Here is a 20,187-nt window from a genome sequence, read left to right as displayed (position 1 = left end):
AGCTAAAATGGTGCTTCAGGTTAAGAACAGTTTCAGATTAAGAGCGGACCTCTGGAATGAATTAAGTACTTAACCCGAGGTACCACTGTACGTGCAGTATGAGGATCATTGGTCTGAATGAGTGTGCAGCAACTCCTTTTAAAACGATGGTCTTCAATTGAAATGTATGTGAATTTATTCAAATGTGACTAGTTAACACAAGTTTCCAGAAAAACTTAATTAGGAATGCAGAACTGATTGGGAGGGGGAGTACAAAATAGCATTTTTCTTTAACTAACTTCTTTTTCACTCCCTCCCTGCTCATCAAATGATTGAGCCAATGACTGGGGAAGGGGCCATTTCTATCTTCAGCCAGCTGGGCTAGGCCAAGAGGTTTAAACTTCTCCATGCTATGTGTCTACTTTATATATCCCCCCCACACACATTTTTTGACACTGTCCAAATTTATGGGTTCTTGGAGTGGGGCAGAAAAAAAATGGAGAGTGTAGATTAGGCCACAGAGCTGGGAGTTAGCCACACGTGCTATATATTTTACATGCAGTCCACAGATTTTACTCCGGAGTAGTGCTTTTGTTGTAGGAATATTGCATTTAATGTGCACTCAAAGAAGTACAACATTCTGTACTTGACACACCATAAATTTGAAGCACATCTCCACCATCACCCCTGCAAAAAAGAGAGAAAGATATTGGGAACAGTAGTTCAAAGGGCATACTACAAAGGGCAAACATACTACCATTCCCAAGGTTCTTAGGAGTGATTTGAACGCTAGGTGTGTGCACAATTAGATGTGATGCTTCTCCCATAGAGTGCATATGTTGCTATAAAGTTTATTTGCAGAGTATTACTGGCAACTTTTATGTGGCATTTGTGCAACATCACTCCCCCTCTGCCTGTGCACCCCTTTGCTACCTGACCCGTGAACCAGATGACACAGCTATTGGTGATGGTTTTAAAAGGGGGGCAAAAAGCAGCATGACTATAGCCCCATCTACTGGATGAGGATGGGCTAGATCAGAGTTCTCAAGAAAAGTAACTGTCATGTCATCATGCATTAAGCAAATGTATTTGTGGCAAGTCTTCAGTAACTGTCTGAAACAGCATTGAGTCTACATCAGGATGCCTGAGTCTACAGTAGCCCCACTTATCACATGCTTTATTGGTCTGTCAGAGCTTTTCTAATATGAATTTTATTTGTAAAAGTTTTCAAAAATATTAGATAAATATACAAGAGACACACAACACAAGAAAGGAGAAAAACACAGAAGCAACTTGAAACTAAAGCACATTTACAGTACAAGGATGCGGGGTGTGTGTGTGGAAATGACTGTCAAATTCACAGACAATCAATGAACTCTAAGAAAAGAGGATGTTTGTCAAGCTAAGTTGGCAAACTGAAAAATGAGGTGCAAGCAGCCAAAACATTAGAGAGGAGAGGGATGTAAATGTTTTTGCATTTGGTAACAGTAAGATGGCCATCTGGCACATACACTATAAGAACCAGATCACAACAATCTTCTTTTTCTAGACTCTATCTCTAGCCTGCAGCATCTATTGACAAAGTTTATGCATAATCATCACTTCTCAGATAGTTCTGTTGTTTCAGCTACAATTTGCAGAGAAAACCACAATTGTGTTGTTAAAAGTATAGTTATAAGGTCATCATTTGCTTGAGAATGGATAAACTCCTGAAAGAATTCTGCAATTAATTAGTAGAAGAGTTGAGCAACCACAAAATGTGTTTAAAGGTCCTAGTTTGGACACAGCCGTACTAGACAAACTGACTACAGCTTAAATGGATTAAGTGGAACTTTGCTGCAGTTATGCACTTTCTGTTAAGATCTTTAAACTGAGGTGTTTTTTTTATATTCATGCTACAAAGAACGAGGCACAGCTGCCTTGCCAATCTAAAGTTCTGGACAGATCCTTTACAAACCTCCAACTACAAAAGCATCTCCTTCAGAAGAAGGGTCAGAAGGAACACGTAGATGGTAAGAGCTAAGGAGGAGAGCATTGTGACATTTAAATAGGATTCTAATGATGCTAGTGAGGTTCCAGCATTCTGCTTGAATTATGGTTGTCTGAGAAAGTAGCATATTTTCAGAGTGGCATATTGGAATAGTGATGCCATTAGGGCCCCACTCAGCAGAAGGAACAGGAAGACCCGCAAATGCAGCAAGTGAAGTAATGCATATTATCATTTAAAATGATCCCACCCCCATAAGATAATTAAGTCTAGGGTCCAAAATGATTTAACTGCACCACTGTACAGAAAGCTATGGTGAATCAACTTTCTTTTCATGTTCCCTGGAGTTTTCTTCAACATGTTAAGTCTGTCATCCAATGTATCTTTGTTGTTTTCCAGGAAGAGAAGTCCATAAGGCTGTTTGAACTGATTAAATCAGAATGATACAGAAAAAGACAATCAGGCAAAAATGTGATTCTCTCTTCAACGGATCCAATGTACAGAGCATTCTTAAAGGAAGAGATGCCTAAGTATGAACCAAGGCCGATCCCTGTGATCATTCCAAATCAAGGCATCCTGTGTATAGTTTCTGGTAGCATGTTGTTGTATTTGTGTCCACTGATGATGCAACCATATAGGAGAGCTGCAGCAAAATATAAAGTCCAGGGCTGGAACTGTCAAACTTTTTTTAACCATAGGTCTACTAAATCGTGGTTTATGCTTAAGACTTGGTGGTGACAGATAAAGTGCAATTGTTTGGGGAGGGAGGGAGGATTCTAGACATTCATTCATTCACACAATCGCTGTCCTGGTGAGCCATAAGAAGTCAGAATACCATTTTTGCATGCATTTGTAAAGCTGATTAGAAAGTGGTTGGTAGTTGAATGTATAATAGGTAGACAGAAGGATGACAGAAAGATCGCAAGGTGATGCCATGGCTTAGTGGGTTGCACAAAATAATTTTATAGGTCAAGTTTATATTTATCATATCAGACTTCTGATAGTTGACTTTTTATCCAGATGCTTTTTCAAATGTGTCAAGCTCACACTGGTTATGAGATGTAATTTGAGCTGCTGAGATGTTATCAGAGATGATCACTGCTTTATGCTGTGTTTAGTTACACTTGGATCATTTTGTTCATCCACAGAGCACAGGCTAAGGGTTCCATTGTCAGGATATATAGTAACAAATGCAGCAGACAGCCAGATCTAGTTCTCTTTTGAGATGAGTATGATAGAAGTCCAGGTTGTCTACAGACACAGCCCCTAAGGATGTTGATAATGCCTGAATGTCCCTGGAGGAATTAGGACTGAAATTCATCTCGAGAAGGAAATACTTGAAGCATAGCCATTCGATACAATCAAAAGCTTTCTCAGTGTTGGGGGATAAGATGTTCAAAATGTGTCTTGCCTTGTATGCAACATCAAGCCCATGTAACACTTTGTCCACCAGGTGTCATCATGGGATGAATTCCATTTGATCAGAGTGGATGTACTGGGTGATAATGTTGTCCATTCTGTCAGTTAAGACAGCTGTAAAGTTCTTCGAGTCCTGATTGATTAAGGATATTGAGCAGTAAGAGGCAGTTACAGCCGAGTCCTTTCCCTGTTTCAACCGTCCTTCTTTTCTTCCACCCACAAACAATATCTAACTCCTCCAAAGTAGTCACAGAAGTCTCAAAGGCCTTGCTATCAGAATGATATGCAAATATGTGTAATTTGTATACAACCTTCTTATTCTACTGATTGCCTGGTTTCTCTGACAAAAGACTGTAGCCTGGATCCAAGGACCATACAAAAGAACCATACACATCATAAGGCTCTTCACATGATCCCTTCTGGCTATAGCCCCTATACCACCTTGCAAGCTGCTCCAAAAACTCTGAAGAACTTTGGGACTGTCTGCAATCTGGTATAAAACATCCTGTTTTTTGGCTTTGGCTAAGCAAGGACTTCCAAATTCTTAAATAGAAGGTACGTGCACTAAAATTATTCAAATACAGTGGACGCTTGGGTTGCAAACGTGATCCGTGCGGGAGGCACGTTCGCAACCTGCAGCATTCGCAACCCGCAGCGCCGCGTCTATGCATGTGCGGGTCGCAATTCGGCGCTTCTGCCCATGCGCAAAGTGCGATTGAGCACTTCTGCGCATGCACGAGCGCCGAAACCTGGAAGTAACCCGTTCCAGTACTTCCAGGTTTGGCGTGGTGCACAACCCAAAAACGTGCAACCTGAAGTGTCTGTAACCCGAAGCATGACTATATCAGCCATCCTAGCTAAAATTAATCCCCTTGTAAATTGGTGGTTCAGAGTTGGGAACAGGGAATGCCCAGTTATCTTTATCCTTCATTTCAGTTTCTAGGCAGATGATCGGCCAATATCAGATACAGAATGCTAGCTTATACAATGCATATGTTCTTAAATGCAGCCTAAGCAAACAGGCCTTAGCTACGGTAGAGATCAAACAATTAGAACTCGTATAAATGGCATGTGGATTATGCAAATGGCATTGCATCTTATGACTCATGTTACAGTCCATTTAATCCAAATACCTGTACATAAGTTTCTGGAAATTGTGGAGAAACAACTAAACAGTTATGTACAAGCAAAATGATCATGTAACATGAAATTTAAATTACCCTCAAAGATACAACCTGTATTTTACTTTGAACCAAAAGAAAATTTGGTCTTTCCCCCGTTATAATTACAACCCCTACATCACTTCTTCAATCAGCACTTGCCTAATTTTGGCACCAAGCCATGACAGTGCTGTGACACTATAGCAAGACAAGGGTCTTGAGGTCAAAGTAGATGGGGCTGTTTATTTGTGTTTATTTGTATCCTGCTCTTTTTCCATAGGATTCAGAGTTGTGTATATGGGAGGCTGAAGAGTGTTCCATTCAGGAACTAGCCAGGCCAAAGCACTATTATTCCACTAAACAACTCCACTGAAGTTATTGGCCAATTAAAATATTTACTAGCTGCATGCCTTTTCACATCTATCTAGTCATTTATGTCCTAAAAAGAAGAATTGTCAACTTTTGTAAAAATAACCTTGTCTTATCATTTTGGAAGCATTTCTTACTGACCAGAAGTGACCAGATCAAGTGGCTGTTGGGCAAAAGGTCCTCAGAGGAGGTGGTCAAAAGCTACCAACTTAAGCAAGCACATTTTCAGTATTTAATATTGCCTATGTGATGAAGCATGCTTCCAGTCTGTAATACATGAAGCTACAGTCAAGACATCACACTGGGTAGTAGCTACAATATGTACTGAGTTTATTTCTCTCTCTCTGTTCTCAGAAAACAAAACCCTTTTGGGTATCAAGAAATGTTCCTTTTTAAATTTAGAAAATCTAAATATGCATAGAGAAGATCATAAGTATGTCTATTTTACCTGTACGGTTATTGGCACCACCACCTGAAATTGAAGGAAGAGGGGTTAACTTGCACCTAAGTTGCTCTCCACAGCAGGTTTGTTTATCTGCTGCAGAGGAACCTCAGAGGTACCTGCCCAGCCATGTGCCTGGGCCTTAGAAAGCTGGCTTACACCAGGTCCATCTAGAGTAGACTAGTATTATGTACACTGACTGGCAGCAGCTTTCCAAAGTCTCAGGCAAAGGTCTTTCTTATCACCTACAGCTCATCCTCTTAACTGGATAACCTACAAACACAACCTGTAACTGCCTGCATGCAAATCATGTGCTCTACCACTGAGCTATTGCTAATGTTGGGGATAGGAACCTTTCTTCTGCTAAGGGCCACATTACCTCTGGGTTTGGGGGGGCTGGGCCAGATAAATTTTTATTAGTTTTCCAATATTTACCCAATAATAGCCAAATTATAACAATATCAATTAATTTACCTGTGAGGTAATTTGTCGGAGGCTAGATGATAGCAGTATGCAAGGCCAGAGTGAAAAGTGAGAGGGGTGCTACCTCTATCACTCTTTCTCTCTCTCTCTTTGCCACTCATTTTCTACCTGTTCTTCCCCTCTGTGGCACCTGAATGAACTTAGGTAAGCCACAGGTTGTTCACCTTTGCCATATGTGCAGCCTCTCATGATCCTACACAAGTGTTAACTGACAAAGCCCTAAATAACTCATGTCCAAAGCACCATCTGATCTCTTATGAAGTACTTCTGGTGGTTCCCCATGCCCTGGAGCCTTCACTAGGAATTGAGCCCTTAGCTTGGCAGGCCCTGTGCTGTGTAGAGGTTTGGGAGGAACTGTCCCTATCTTCTTTTACAGGTCTGAAAACTGTACTATTTATAAAGGTTTTCACAATATGAATTTCTCTTTTTAGCCAACCAGCATCTACTGATGTTTCACTGAAGTTTTTTATTGTGTTTTATAGATATTTATAGACTGATATTATTGTGTTGTATATGTTCTGGGCCTCCTTTATATATTTTACGAAAGTGTGGATTATAAATGTTCAAACAAATACATAACTGCCACCTTTGGGATCCAACTACCTATGAGCATTTGACAGGCTGCCCCAGCATTAAGACAGCATTAAGAGGAGGCCGATGCAATGAACAAGACTGTGGATGAACTGAGTGAATCCCCCCTATTCCCTCCGTCATGCAATTATTGCTGCTTGTTTTTGAACACCTAAATAGGGTGTTGAAATAATTGTGAACACTGGGATTTCCCTCCATCCTTGTGTAGAAAAGAAATGTCAGGAACAAAGCAGCCCTAAAAATATGTCTTTTGCAGCATTGCCTGGAGATCAACAAATCAGAATTCATGAAAAACTCCCATCGAAATTTCCACTCAAGGCTTTATGTGATTTTTCAATCAGTTTGTAGTGCAAATGTACAATGTACATTGCCCCAAAATGTAAAAATGTACATTTGCATTACAAATGCCTTTCTTCTATTCTTTTCTATATTAACAACTATGAAACAGGTATAGAAATAACATGAGAGTCTCAAGGGCAATTTAAGCACTTGTATGGACACATTCACTGTGTTCCAAGGATATGGGTTTCTACAGAGAACAATCTCCCCTACAAAGATGAAATTTCACTCTTGACCTTCATTCTTGTCAAAGTGCTGAAAGAGAGAAGTAGTCTTCAAAGAAGCCATATAGAGCTACCGAAACATTTTCTCTTATGTTTAAAAAAAGAAAAGAAGAAGCTCTGTGTACCTTTCTGACTGGATTCAACAAAGTACTCTCTGGGGAGTGAATACTGACAATAGCATCTTCCAGTGGCTGTGACATGGGTGGAATCATGTTTCTATCAAGAGGAAGTGCTGGTTTTTGACCTTCTGAATCAGTGCAATCTTCACCAACCTGTGATAAGGGAATAATCAGCACAGATTCATTAATAGCAACAAGATCAGTTAGGAAATGAGTCGTAATATGAAAAATCCTTTTGATGGAACACCCTTATTTTAATTGTACATACAGGGATCATTTCCAGATGATCTGTAGACTGAGCCACCCTCCTAATTTGTTTGCAGGGAGATTACCGGTAGTTGATGTTGCCCATTAGTTAACATTCAATCGGATTTGTTTCCAGTGAAATTAGACAACACTGTGTCAAAGCAAGAGTTCTCACACTCCCCAGTGCATTTCCTCATCACTTTCTTTACTGCAAAAAGTCCAATCTTTTGCAGAAGAGCTCCAAATCAACTTTAATTGGGCAACCAGAATTTGCCAGCGTGTTATCGAATCCCACCTAAAAATAGTGAAGCCTGGAAGGGCCTACTGAGTTCACAGGTGTCAGCCCATTTATTAACAATTACTGGCTTTAAATCTGTGCTAACCTATCTGCATTGGAGCCTATTTGGTACCAAGTTTTGGTTAGGGCATTTAAACAGCTAGAGACCAAAAAAAGAAAATGACAGACCTAGCAAACTCACCTGCTGGGCTTCATCCTGGCTTTGCTGCTGAACTGCCGTCGGCTGCCTCACAATGTAGTTTATTTGCCCCACAATTGTTTGCTGAACATGCTGAGGCTGCTTGGCCTGATTCACTTGCAGGCTCGGTTGCTGAGCCTGGAGGAGAAGCTCCAGATCTTTCTTCATTTCCTCCAGTTCAAACTGGTGGTGCATGATGTCCAAACTCTGCTGTAGCACTTGTTCGTGAGCCTTCTCGTTCTGACCTGTCGTAGATGACTGCTGTGGTGACAGTGGCGGCAGCGGTGGCAAGGGTGGCTGTTCCTGCTGCTGCTGCTGCTGCTGCTGCTGCTGCTGCTGCTGCTGCAAGTGATTCAGCTTTAGCTTCTGGAGAGGACCAAGCTGAACTTGCACTGTCGGACTGTGCAGAGCAGATTGCGCAGGCGGCTGCTGGGAATGTCCAGCCTGGCCTTGTTGACCATCATGCAGGGGAAGGGGATAAATGGGATGTGCTGCCTGTTGCAACGGCTGCTCTTGGGAATGCTTTCCCATCCTGGCAGATAAGCTATCGTGCTCCTGGTGAGGTTTCTGCTCGGCACAAGGCTGCAGTGTTTTCACGGGTCGAGAGGTGCACCTCTGTTCTCTTTCATGCTGCTGCTGGCTATACTGCAGAGGGAAATGCTGGTGGTGGTGCTGCATCTCAGGAGGCTGTCGGAAGGAATGAGCATGGCTCAGGGTTTGATGAGGAAGCTGTCCTTTATTCATGTGTGGGATGTTAAGGCAATGGGTGCAGCACACAGGTGTAGGGCAATGAACAGGAGGCTGAAACTGGTGGGACTGGTTGTTGAGAGAGTCATGCTGTGGTGCTGGTGAATGATGTCCGTGATGATGATACAAGGAGGGCTGCATTCCTTGCATACTTCCATAGGATGGCACTTCTGAGTGATGGATTGGTCCCCCCTCCATTGACAAGTGGCCTGCAGAAAGCAAGGAAGAAATAAAAACGGGAAGGATGCACCAGCAAAATGGAGAAAAACACACACACATCCTCCAGGAGGGGGTCAACATGTGCTAGAAACAGGCTATCAAATCTTCCTTCAGGGGAAACCTTATTCAGAAATACTTCCACAGAGCCGCACCTTTTGCATTATCTCCTAGTGTCTGAGTATCAAATGGAGGCATATGGTGAATTGTTGTTGTTTTAAGCCCTGTTAAAAGTAGAGGACTGGTGAGATAACAGCCAGCCCAAAGGGGGATGTATGACTTTCCCCCAAATTGTCATTTGTAGCACTTCCATAAAGACACTGTAAGGCAGGAGTCAGCAAACTTTTTCAGCAGGGGGCTGGCTCCACTGTCCCTCAGACCTTGTGGGGGGCCAGATTGTATTTGCGGGGGGGGCGGTGAACAAATTCCAATGCCCCACAAATAACCCAGAGATGCATTTTAAATAAAAGCACACATTCTACCCATGGAAAAACACGCTGATTCCTGGACCATCTGTGGGCCGGATTTAGAAGGCAATTGGGCCAGATCCGGCCCCCGGGCCTTAGTATGCCTACCCATGCTGTAAACAATCTTTTAATTTCAGAAGGGCTTGTGAGATTATTTCAGCTTGTGGGTGGAGGTATACTACATGGCTGCCTTTTGGTCCCGTCCTGTCCCCAAAATGCTTTTCCAGATATGGAAAGGACTACATCAATATTATCCCCCTACTTTCAATCAGGTCTTTGATTCTGGCATGGTTATTTATGTATGGATGTGCATGTGTGTGAGCGTGTTTTCATTCTTATGCCACCAAAGCAAAATAGTGGCGCCTATGTCACTCGCATAGGGGTATAACTCACAACTTGGCCTGCAAGTTTGCATGCAAAAGCTTTTGACTCACCTTGTAGCAGCTTTTGGGTGACATATTAAGTGTGACTTACAAAGAATTGTCACAGTGGTAGCAGTGGAAAAATTAACATCAATACTGATAATACACACACACATATTTTCATCTAATGAACTCAAAGGAAACCTAACATTGTATACTTTTTTTACCTAAATTGGACAGTTGTTTAGTCCAGAAAGATGGGTCCCATGTGAATCTGACTTTCCAAGGAGGACCTGCATCAGTATTACAGTTTGTTTCTAGTAAACGCTGGATCTGAAACACAATCTGGTAACAAATCAAAAAATTACTGTTAGAGGTAATGATGATCAATGATTATGACTTATAACTTTAAATGACCCTACATTTCCATTTTCCATTATTGCTTACTTGCCCATTCAGTTATCCTCTTATTTCATTTCGCTTTTCGATTTGCTTACATTTTCAAGGCAAGAATCTCCTAGCTAAAGTGAGCTAATGAGAGGAAAGGAATTCATGTTGAAATCAGGGGCTCCTAAGCCAGTTGTCCATCACTGCAGGAGAAATGATTTTGCATGCAGACAACAGCAGGATTGTAATGTCTGCTATGCAAACTTCAGTGGAGAGTAAAATTACTCAAATTGCTATAGAGACCAGCAAATAGCCTGAAATAGTGAACAAGAAGTATGCTTCTGCAGAACTGGCACTTTTGCAAGTGCCACATAATGTATGTTCCACATTTGTGAGGAGTAATTCCTTTAGTATGGCAGCACCTTCGTTGTGGCAGACACATGATTTAGTTAATGATTTTTCTTTTAAAGTCATTGATTTTTATCTTTGTTTTAAGGATGGTGGTGATTCTATGTACACTTGTTTTTAACTGGTGTATGACTTTATCCATGTTTTTATTTATAATTCGATCTGTACACCACTTGGGATCTAGTGGTTTATTAATTCTCTAAATAAAATTAATAATTGATAAGTTGCTGATGTATGAAACAAGGCTGAGATAACAATCCACAATACTTTACTTTGTAAGCAAATCCTTACTGTCTCACAATCTTTCTCCCATAATTACAAACGATATTTTTATATGTGCTTTCCCCAATAAAGTACTGCACATAGAGAGTAACCTAGAGCCATATCCAGAAACTCCACTGTGAGCATAGGATCTCTCTTTCACACTAGCCTCATCTGGAATATTATTGATGCAGCAAAATGGAATCCTATGCATATTTACTCAGAAGTAAGTCTGCGTTCATAAGACAGCCAGGTCTGCACTACACAGGGCTAGTTTAGGGGGTCTAATTCTTTGTTATGGGCATTTACTCTTTACAGTACACATGTGTACCTTTTGTATTTTCATTATTTGCTTTAGCTCCTACATATTAATGCAGATTTTTAGTTCATGTTGCCTTACATTGTCTTGGTTGCCTTTTCGGAAGACAGGTAACTACCGTATTTTTCGCTCTATAGGACACACTTTTTCCCTCCTAAAAAGCAAGGGAAAATGTGTGTGCGTCCTATGGAGCGAATGCAGGGGGGAGGCAGGCGGGAAAAGCCCCCAAGAGCCGCACACAAGCTCCGTGCGGCTCTTGCGGGCTTTTCCCCAGGAGGGAGAAGGGACTGACTGGCCGCATCAGTCCCTTCTCCCACCTCGTAGAAAAGCCCACAGGAGCCACACACCCTTTAAAGAGCACGGGGCTTCTGCGGGCTTTTGTGGGAGGTGGGGGAATCCCCCCACCTCCTAGAAAATCCAGTAGAAGCCGCGCAGCCCCTTTAAAGAGTGTGCGGCTTCTGCAGGCTTCTGCGGGAGGTGGGAGAACTGCGCCCGCCTGTCCTCCTTCAGCCACGTGCCTGTCCTGCGAAGCCGGAGGAGGAACAGAAGGGTCTCCTTTTCCTTTTTTCCTTCTCCAGCTTCGCTTGAAGGGGCGCTGCGCGGTTCTCCCTCTCTGCGCAGCGCCTCTCCTTCGCAGGAGAGGCGCTGCGCAGAGAGGAAAAACTGTGCAGCACCCCTTCAGCGACGCGTCTGCCCTGGCTTCTGCCTTAGCTGCGTGCAGCCTCTTCGGGCAGGCGGAGCCTTCATCCCGCTGCCCTGAAGAGGCTTGGCGCGGTTATCCCAGAAGCCAGAACAGCCACACGGTATCCCAAAAGTCAGATCCCTCTTGCTGTTCTGGCTTCTGGGTTTCAAAATATTTTTTCCCTTGTTTTCCTGTCCCCCAAACTTGGTGCGTCCTATCATCCGGTGCGTCCTATAGAGCGAAAAATACGGTAATACATACTTAAATACATAAATGCATCAGTATTGTGCTGTATCTTCAGTTCATACCAGTTCCCTATCCTGTCCCACTCTAGATGAAAGTAATGGGAAGCTACTGTAAATCATGAATGAGGTAGGCATTATGTGAATGACTGTGTTAGCATGGGGGGAAAGGCACTGGATCTTGTTCCATTTCCTATGGTTCTGGGTCAGCACTAAAGTCCCATGCTGATCACAAGAAAACATCCTATGCACTGTATATGCACTGTATATGCTTCCAGATGACTGGTTGTGTGGGTGATTGGCACAATGATTTAGCATGAAAAGCAGTCTCAATTTATATAAGGACTAGGGATGGGCAAATCAATAAACTTCCAGACCATGCCACTTTTGCGTGTATTTGCCCATAATTCAACTGTCCCGTTTCCACTTTAATCTGTGTATTTCCACTCAAAGCAGAAGTTTCTAAACATATTAGGCCATATTCAACTAATGCACTGCCCTAGCAGAAGCCATTCCCACTAATGCAGTATTAACTTTTTAATGGAGTCGCTTGCCAAGCTCCTTTTTGCTTCAGCTTCTGGGAGACCTACGATACGATACGATACATCTTTATTGTCATTTGTCCCTTGTGGAACAATGAAATTGAAAACTACATAAAACTACATTAAAACTACAGAAAACTACCAGAAAACTGCATAAAACTACATAAAACTACATAAAAGCTACATAAAACTGCTACAAAACTACATAAAACATTCAAAACCCCCTAAAAACTCTAAAACCCCATTTTAAAAAAACACTATACTACAGAGACCCCTTATGCTGTGTTTAGAACCAGAATTGCATTAGCGTAGAAACTGTTTTTCAGGCAGCTAGTCCTGGCCTTTATAACCCTATACCTTCTTCCAGAAGGCAGAAGCTGAAAGAGATCATTTCCGGGGTGCGTACTATCATGTGCTATCTCTGCCGCTTTCTTATGGCACCTGGCAGCATAGATTTGATCTAAGGTGGGAAGAGTGCACCCAATCTCTCTGCAGTCTTTACAACCCTGGATAGCATTGTTTTTTCCCTGGCCGTGCAGCTCCCAAACCACACGCACAGACCATAAGTTAAGCTCTCCACAGTGCAATGGTAGAATGCCATCAACAGGTCCTTTGAGAGATTGTTTTTCCGGAGGATTCTCAGAAAATATAACCTCTACTGTGCTCTCTTCACCAGGTCTTTGCTGTTCTCTCCCCAGGTTAGGTCGTTTCCCCCCCCCCGTTTTTTTTTTGTTGTTGTTTTTTACGTACCTAGAAGTACTCTTAAAAATCTTGAGCCACCAGTACAGTAGAAGAGTTCATGCATTTTCCCCATTAGCTTCTTTGGGGACTTGTTTTTATCTGTTCCCTTCCTTCCTTCCTTCCTTTTTTTTTTTTTTTTTGCATTTTGGGATTGCAGTGAGCATTTAGACTTACCAGCTCCTTACTGAAGAGGAATGGAACACTGTTTTTACTGCACACTGCCCAGCTCAGAAAGTTCTGCACGTGTTCAAATTGCCTGTTTAACACCATGATGCCCTGAAGTTGTTGTTCCAGTTTCTGCTTCCTTTCACTGGTGATTCTCTGTCAAGAGTCAGAAACAAAAGAAGCTACTCAACATAGTCATTGGAACTGTGATGATGCCTCTTGCTTGCTTGGATGAAAGATGGAGAAACATGTGTCGGTGTCAGAAACATCTAACAAAAGTCAGAAAACTTTTGCTTTTGCATGGGTGGAATATAGCCTACTGTAGAAAGATAAGACTCAATTTGTTGCTCCGCTCAATGTTGCCATTAGTCCTACCCACTTTTGCCTCTGACCTCACTCACCACTGGCATGTGACCACCAGAAGATTGCCCATGAGAGAATGCAGCTCTCAGGCTGAAAAACTTTCCCCACTCCTGATATAGGCAGCCCCACTGGTCCTGTAGGCACCATGGACTTCTAGCTGTGCTGTTTCCAAATCTCTTGCCCAGCTGCCCTTCTCCCAAAGCACCCTATTCATTACCAGACATTCCCACATCAGCTGAGGAAGGACTTCCCCGTGCATTTCTTGACCTTTGAGTTCACCACATAAATAAATTATTGTTGTTTCTATGTCTGCACGTAATGATCTGCCTTAGCTACATTAGAACCACCCTACTTACCTCTATCTGTTCAAGTAGAACATTCGTTCTCTTATTTATTTCACTGATTAGGAGCATCTTGGCCATTTTGATCTGATTTTCCACTTTCCTTTGCAGGTGCTTTACTTCAAACAATCTGTAGAAAAGAAGCCATTGACAACTTCACTGTGCGTACCCATATATGAGAAGGTTTGTGAATGCATTATCATTTGCACCAGGAAGCCAACTAGTGTATATGGCTTGCATCTTTCAAGCATTCTTTATTGCATTCTTTATATCTCACCAAGCATTACTTGAGCTTAGATTTGAATTGAGTTTTCCTGCATCTAACCCTGAATAACCTAGCCATTATTCTAAGCTACTACCGGTAATTTAGGATTACAATCCGCTGAACAGAACATAGTTCTGAACAAACTTGCACAAGACTGGGCTGCAAATTTAGCAAAATGCCACAGGACGTTTGCCCTCCCATCTAACACAGCTAGGCAAACTGGCCACCTCTTCCACATGTTACTGAATACCTAGAACAAGACAGCATGGTAGTCAGATCTCCTCTCTTTGAAGCGTTTACCTCCAGCAAAAGCACACACCCCATGCTTTTCTGCCCAAGAGGGTCAGAGAGTTCTGCACTTTCCTCTTCATCTTTCCAGATATGGAATCAAAGAAAAGTGGGGTGGGGGTGAGGTGGGGTGGGGGAAGCAAGTAGGCAAGCCACACCCCTTTCCTTCAAATGATGTGCCCCAGTTATGTCCCTACTTAGGCCACCTTCAAAAACATCACTGACTGCCTTATTGTGGGAGCATAAGGTCTGAGGCCAAATGCAACCATCCAGGCCACCCAGGCTCTCTTTCTGTTCCTTGTAAAGTATTTGTATCCTGTCCCCAGCCACACCCTCTCTGTTTTTCCTTGCCTAGAATGTGTCCTTGAAAGTTACCTGTCTTCAATCTGCTTGGCTGAGACCTGCACCCCATTTTTCTTCTCTTCCACTTTAGCCGTCACATTTTCCAGGATGGCTCTCTGGTTTTGTAAAGCTTCGTGGAGATGCCTGAACCTAGGAAAAGAAGAGAAGCCTTTTGTGTTTTTTTAAATTATTCTACTAATAAATTCATAAATTAACAGTGAGCAGTCTTCAGTTCAAATCCAACGCAAGAAGGATTTGCACCTCTGGCGTGTGGCCCCTGACAGGTTGCCCATATGGGAACGTGATCCTCAGGTCAAAACATGTTCCCCACCCCTGCACCAGACCACGTGCGCAGGTTCATACTGTCTAGATTTGACTACTCAACACATAAATGACACACCACTAAATATGCAAACTGCCTCCACTGAACAACCAAGTGCCTGAAAGAAGGAGACACCTTTGTCTTTGGTGTTTGACCCATGATGGCTCCTTCACATATGGAAGTCACACATGATGCAGTCAGGAAGTGTTAAATATGCATGTTTGAAGATAGGGCAGATCTACAGCACACATTTAAAGCACATTCAACACACATCCAAAACACATGGACTCCCCCAAAGAACCCTGGGAACTGAAGTTTTCCCCAAACAGAGCTACTGTTCTCAGCACCTACACTTTCCAGGATTATTTGGGGCAAGTTATGCACTTTAAACAGGTATGGGATGTGTTTTAAATGTATGGTGTGGATCTGCCCAAGGTCCAGTCAACCAAAAACTTTCCAGAAAACCCCAGCAGCTTTTCTACTGTCTTGGCATCATTATTCATGTACCACCCAGTCAAGGCCTGGACCACCAGATTATGTGTGCAAATCTGGGTACATATTTGACAGCTGCCTTCTCCTAAAACTGTTTCCTGAACCACATTATTAGTTTTTTATTCATCATGTTTATTCCATAACTATCAAAAAACACAATATCATTTGTAACTGCTTCACCTTCCCTTCATAATCACAACTGCCTACTTAATTGCACACATGAGGATTTCATAAGTGTGTGCTGAAACCACAATAATTTTCATATGTGAAGTCGAAATCAGCTTTGCTCCAAATAACCTCCAAAGATTAATCTAAAACCTGCATTGGCCTATACTTTCCATTCTTCCTCCAAATTCTTTCCCAATTTCATAGTATTCAAATGGGACACAAAATGTGCTCACAGCCCAATCCTGTCCAAACTAATTTGGCAGTTGCCTCCATTGAGTACTATGAGACTTTTTCCCAAGAAAGGTTTCAATTCTGAACTGGGTCTTACCTCTAGGTAAGACAAGATGGTGTGGTAAATGCATCATGTGAAAACAGTGGAAGTTTACATTGCATAGTGGGATGTGTGACCTTCTGTACAGCTGAAGAAACATTGTGATAGAAAAATAAAGTGGGGCAACCTTATCCTTTCAATCACTAGGCTCTTCCTTGTAGCACTGGACTAAGAACAAAGGACAATAAATATTTAGTACCTGTGTTCCTTGTGCTCCGTTAGAAGGCAGCAGCGGCAAGTAAGGGCGTCGCAGGTCTCGCAAAACAGTTTGAGTGTCTCTTGACTGTGCATTGGGCAGAACAAGGGAAATTCACTTGTTTCCCCATCAGCTCCTGGAAAGCAGGATTAATACAAAATTACTCCAGAAGTATACAAAAATGCCATAGCATTTGCCTTAAGTTCTTGCCCTACTGTCATTCTACTGCTCTCCCCCTATTCTCTTGTAGTTTTATTAAATTTGGAATAGAGCATGTAATCTGAGCACTCTTATGCAAAATAAACAAATTTGCATTTACAGTTTATTTTCCTAATCTATTTTAAGCACAACACCAGAGTTTCTTTGGCGCACAATGTCAACAGCAAAGCAGAAAGAAGATCACCTATCCTGAGTATAATTTGCTTAATTCAACCACTAACTGATTCTGTTCTCAAAGCTCTGTATGAAATGCTTCAGCTTCTACTATACGTATTTATCCATCCTCAGGCTACAATGCACATACGTTGAGTTCCGAAGTTTTCCCAGATCAGTAGGTGTATGTGATCTTCCTTTCCCCCAAGAAGCATGCCTAATAAATATTGATATGCACATGCATCAGATCCCTTAGTCCCTGTGAGATTGTTCTGATTCAATCACTTACTACTAGCTTCAAAGAAAGGAAAACTACCAGGCACTAATGGGAGCCGAGTATAAATATGGTCTTTTTCTTTTTCTTTTTTGTTACTGGCATGCCTGCCTCCTAGGACAGTTAAGGGGAAAGTCATTTACATTCTTAAGGCAAGTTTCCAGCTAAGTTCCCATTCCGAAGACTTGCTCAACTTCATTTCCTCAAATTCACAACCAGCTTTTGCCTCATCTAGATGTAATGTATAATACAGCATGTTACATACTTTATTAAACTGCCACTTGTATGTAGCAGTGTTGCATATTTTATTAGGGTATGCATTAACTTTGGTGCCATGTTTTCTTTTGATGGACATGTAGTTATCTGGCATCTTTCTTCTATGCTTATCACTGCATGAATTTTAAATTAACAAAATTAACAAATAATGAAAAGCTAGATTCTCCCAGTCTCATTTTGCATACTGAAGACAAGAACTGAGGGCCTTAATTCCAGAAAACATTTCAACAAAGGTGGGCAAAAAACCCCAGGGGATTTCTGAAGCTTCCTTCAGAAGTAAAGACCTTAAACACCTACACACTAAAGCTACTGATGCTCTCCACAAATCTCCACTACTTTGCCTGTGGAGAAAACATTCCAATATGTTATCTGTGTTGCATTTAGTTTCCGAGGAACTTGAGAGGACTCTGGAATGGGGTAGAGATTGCTGGAGGACTGACTTTGCCTTCTGGTGCATTTGTAAAAATATTTTCCCCAGATGTAAGTTTCCCTTGGTAAACTCCTTGATCTAAGGAAAACAGCCATTTTCTTCCTATATACATAAAAATGTAAGGTCGTTGGCATGCTCCGGTGTGACAACAGAATGGCAGGCAACAAGCAAGCAAGCAGTGCAGGTGGCAGGTGACACAAGTCAACTATTTAAAGGGGGCAAGTGGCACTTCACTGTGAAGTTTGGCAAAAACATAACCGCATGAGATTACATTTCTACCTGGACATCCCTTCAATGGTATAGGCAAGAAATTGTCTCCTGTTTCCTTGCCATGCCCATGCTCTTCTGTACACAAGCTGCATAGCCACTTGTTGCAGTTAGTACACAGACTGTGTGCAGGCCTCTTCTCTTTACATCCAGAGCAATTCTGCAATGACAGCAAGAACAAGAACAACAGCTTAGACCTGAATAAAACTAAACGTAAATTTGGGGTGACTCCCATTAAGTTACAGAGATGTCTAAATTTAATGCAAATGTAGAAGTTGGACTTTTTAAAGATTGCACATCTTTTACACTTTTGCAAGTCAGAAGCATGCTGAGGTACAGAAAATAATAATAATAAATAAATAATAATATTTTTTTAATCTATATCCTGCCCTCCCCAGTCACTCTAGGAAGCTTTCAGCATATATAAAAGCACGACAAAACACCAGAGATTGAATCTGCAGACATCTGGATGCAAGACAGATTCTCTACCATTGAGCCACAGTCCTGATTATACAAAAAGAATGGTCACGCAAATATCTGTTTGCGGCACACAGTTGTGTATGAAAAGCTCTCTGCACACAACAGATGGCTGGGAGAATACCCTAGTAGACAGAGTATGTTTGGAAAGCGACAAAGCAGAGTTCAAACAATTCGGATAAACACTGTTAACAAAGCATCGAGGGGAAAGCATTCTGCATATATTTGAAGGCATGCTCTTCCCTTTTGCTTTGCATTTTCCATGGGTGTACCTCTTGGAAAGACATAGCAGGCTCGGCCCGGATGAGACCTTGCCAAATTAATCTTCGGTACACAGATAAGGAAAACACTCTCAAACATCAAATTGTGAAAAATTGTATATAAGCTGAGAAGCTTCTTATGGCTTGCCAAAAAAATGTATGAAGAACTAGTGACTCACTGGAAAGATAGGAAGCATAAAAAATGACAGGCATATACATATAATATTCCTATGTAGATATTTTGGATAGGAATTATTGATTCTCTGTTTATTATAAGCACACCGCAGCTGTATAGCTTAGTGTAAGGTTAGTTGTGCTATCTGATTTTTCGATGTGTGTGTTGATTCTACAACACTCTTAACTAAACATTTGGCGATTCCTGAACAAGGCAATGGGCAAAACAGGCTGCAGACTGGCATCCTGTCAACTTTTAATTCCAGGGTTATGAAATATCAATAAACATTTTGGTTATTCCATTTACCTTATACCCTACATGGGGTTCCATGACAACTGATCAGCTGTATATGCTTACAGCTATTTTGTACTGTTTGTACACTGCCACCACAGCTGGAGGCAGCAGTACTTCTGAAAGCCACAGGAGGGAAGAGTGCCCTTGTGTTCGAATCCTGCTTTCAGGCTTCGTACAGGCATCTGGTTGGCCACTGTGAGAGAAGGATGCCGGACTAGATGGGCTATGGGCCCGACTCAACAGGCTCTTCTTATGTTTTTATGTACTACATATATTATTATGTCACAGCGTGATAATCTATACAGCGTGTTTTGCTATTAAGACTCTTTCCACAAGCTTTCCTCCTATTGCAGTTAGCAGTCATGTGGGACCCCAGTTCTAATAAGGACAATAGCAGGAACAAAGGGTTAAAGCCACTCTCCCTGCACCTATGTCATTATATCAATCTGACTCAAGATTTTTGTTGTTGTTCCCAGGCAATTCTGTTAGGATGATGAACCCCCCAGAGGGTTATGGGGGCGTTCTGCAGGTTATTCCAGGCTATGTTAGCTTTAAGTAGACTACAGCTATTACTTTTTGGCTTCAAAGTGCTTTTTAGATATGAATCTTCCCTATGCTTTTCTGGAACTGACCTTCCAGTTTTATGCTTCCTCCTGGTTTCCTTGGCTCACCTTTGCAACGGAATGAAAAGGTGGCACATAGTTGCTAATGTGGACAGCTAAACAGTGAGAAACAAGCAAGCATCAAAGGCAGGGTGAAGAAAACTGGAACTGCATTTTCCCTGAATGGCATTTTTATGGGAAGCACTTTCACAAATCCTGAAATTAGACCCGTCCTTTGACTCTACTCACAGTCCTTGGACCCTAAACCTCCAAATTTTG

General features: G+C 41.9%; 1 protein-coding gene across 2 annotated transcripts in view; it reads right to left on the bottom strand.

The window, feature by feature from the left end:
- TRIM66 (tripartite motif containing 66) overlaps nt 1-20,187 on the bottom strand; it is a 59,514-nt gene that overhangs the window by 19,753 nt on the left and 19,574 nt on the right. For both annotated transcript variants that reach the window (XM_053391841.1, XM_053391850.1), the window contains 8 exons: nt 18,113-18,260; nt 16,485-16,617; nt 15,006-15,122; nt 14,093-14,207; nt 13,383-13,529; nt 9,854-9,971; nt 7,838-8,790; nt 7,119-7,265 (listed from right to left, as the gene is read on the bottom strand). In XM_053391841.1, coding sequence (XP_053247816.1) covers nt 7,119-7,265; nt 7,838-8,790; nt 9,854-9,971; nt 13,383-13,529; nt 14,093-14,207; nt 15,006-15,122; nt 16,485-16,617; nt 18,113-18,260 — 1,878 coding nt within the window. The remainder of the gene's footprint in view (nt 1-7,118; nt 7,266-7,837; nt 8,791-9,853; nt 9,972-13,382; nt 13,530-14,092; nt 14,208-15,005; nt 15,123-16,484; nt 16,618-18,112; nt 18,261-20,187) is intronic.

The sequence above is a fragment of the Podarcis raffonei genome, chromosome 1, assembly GCF_027172205.1.
Source record: "Podarcis raffonei isolate rPodRaf1 chromosome 1, rPodRaf1.pri, whole genome shotgun sequence".
Taxonomy (NCBI): domain Eukaryota; kingdom Metazoa; phylum Chordata; class Lepidosauria; order Squamata; family Lacertidae; genus Podarcis; species Podarcis raffonei.
This window is presented reverse-complemented; position numbering and strand designations above follow the sequence as displayed.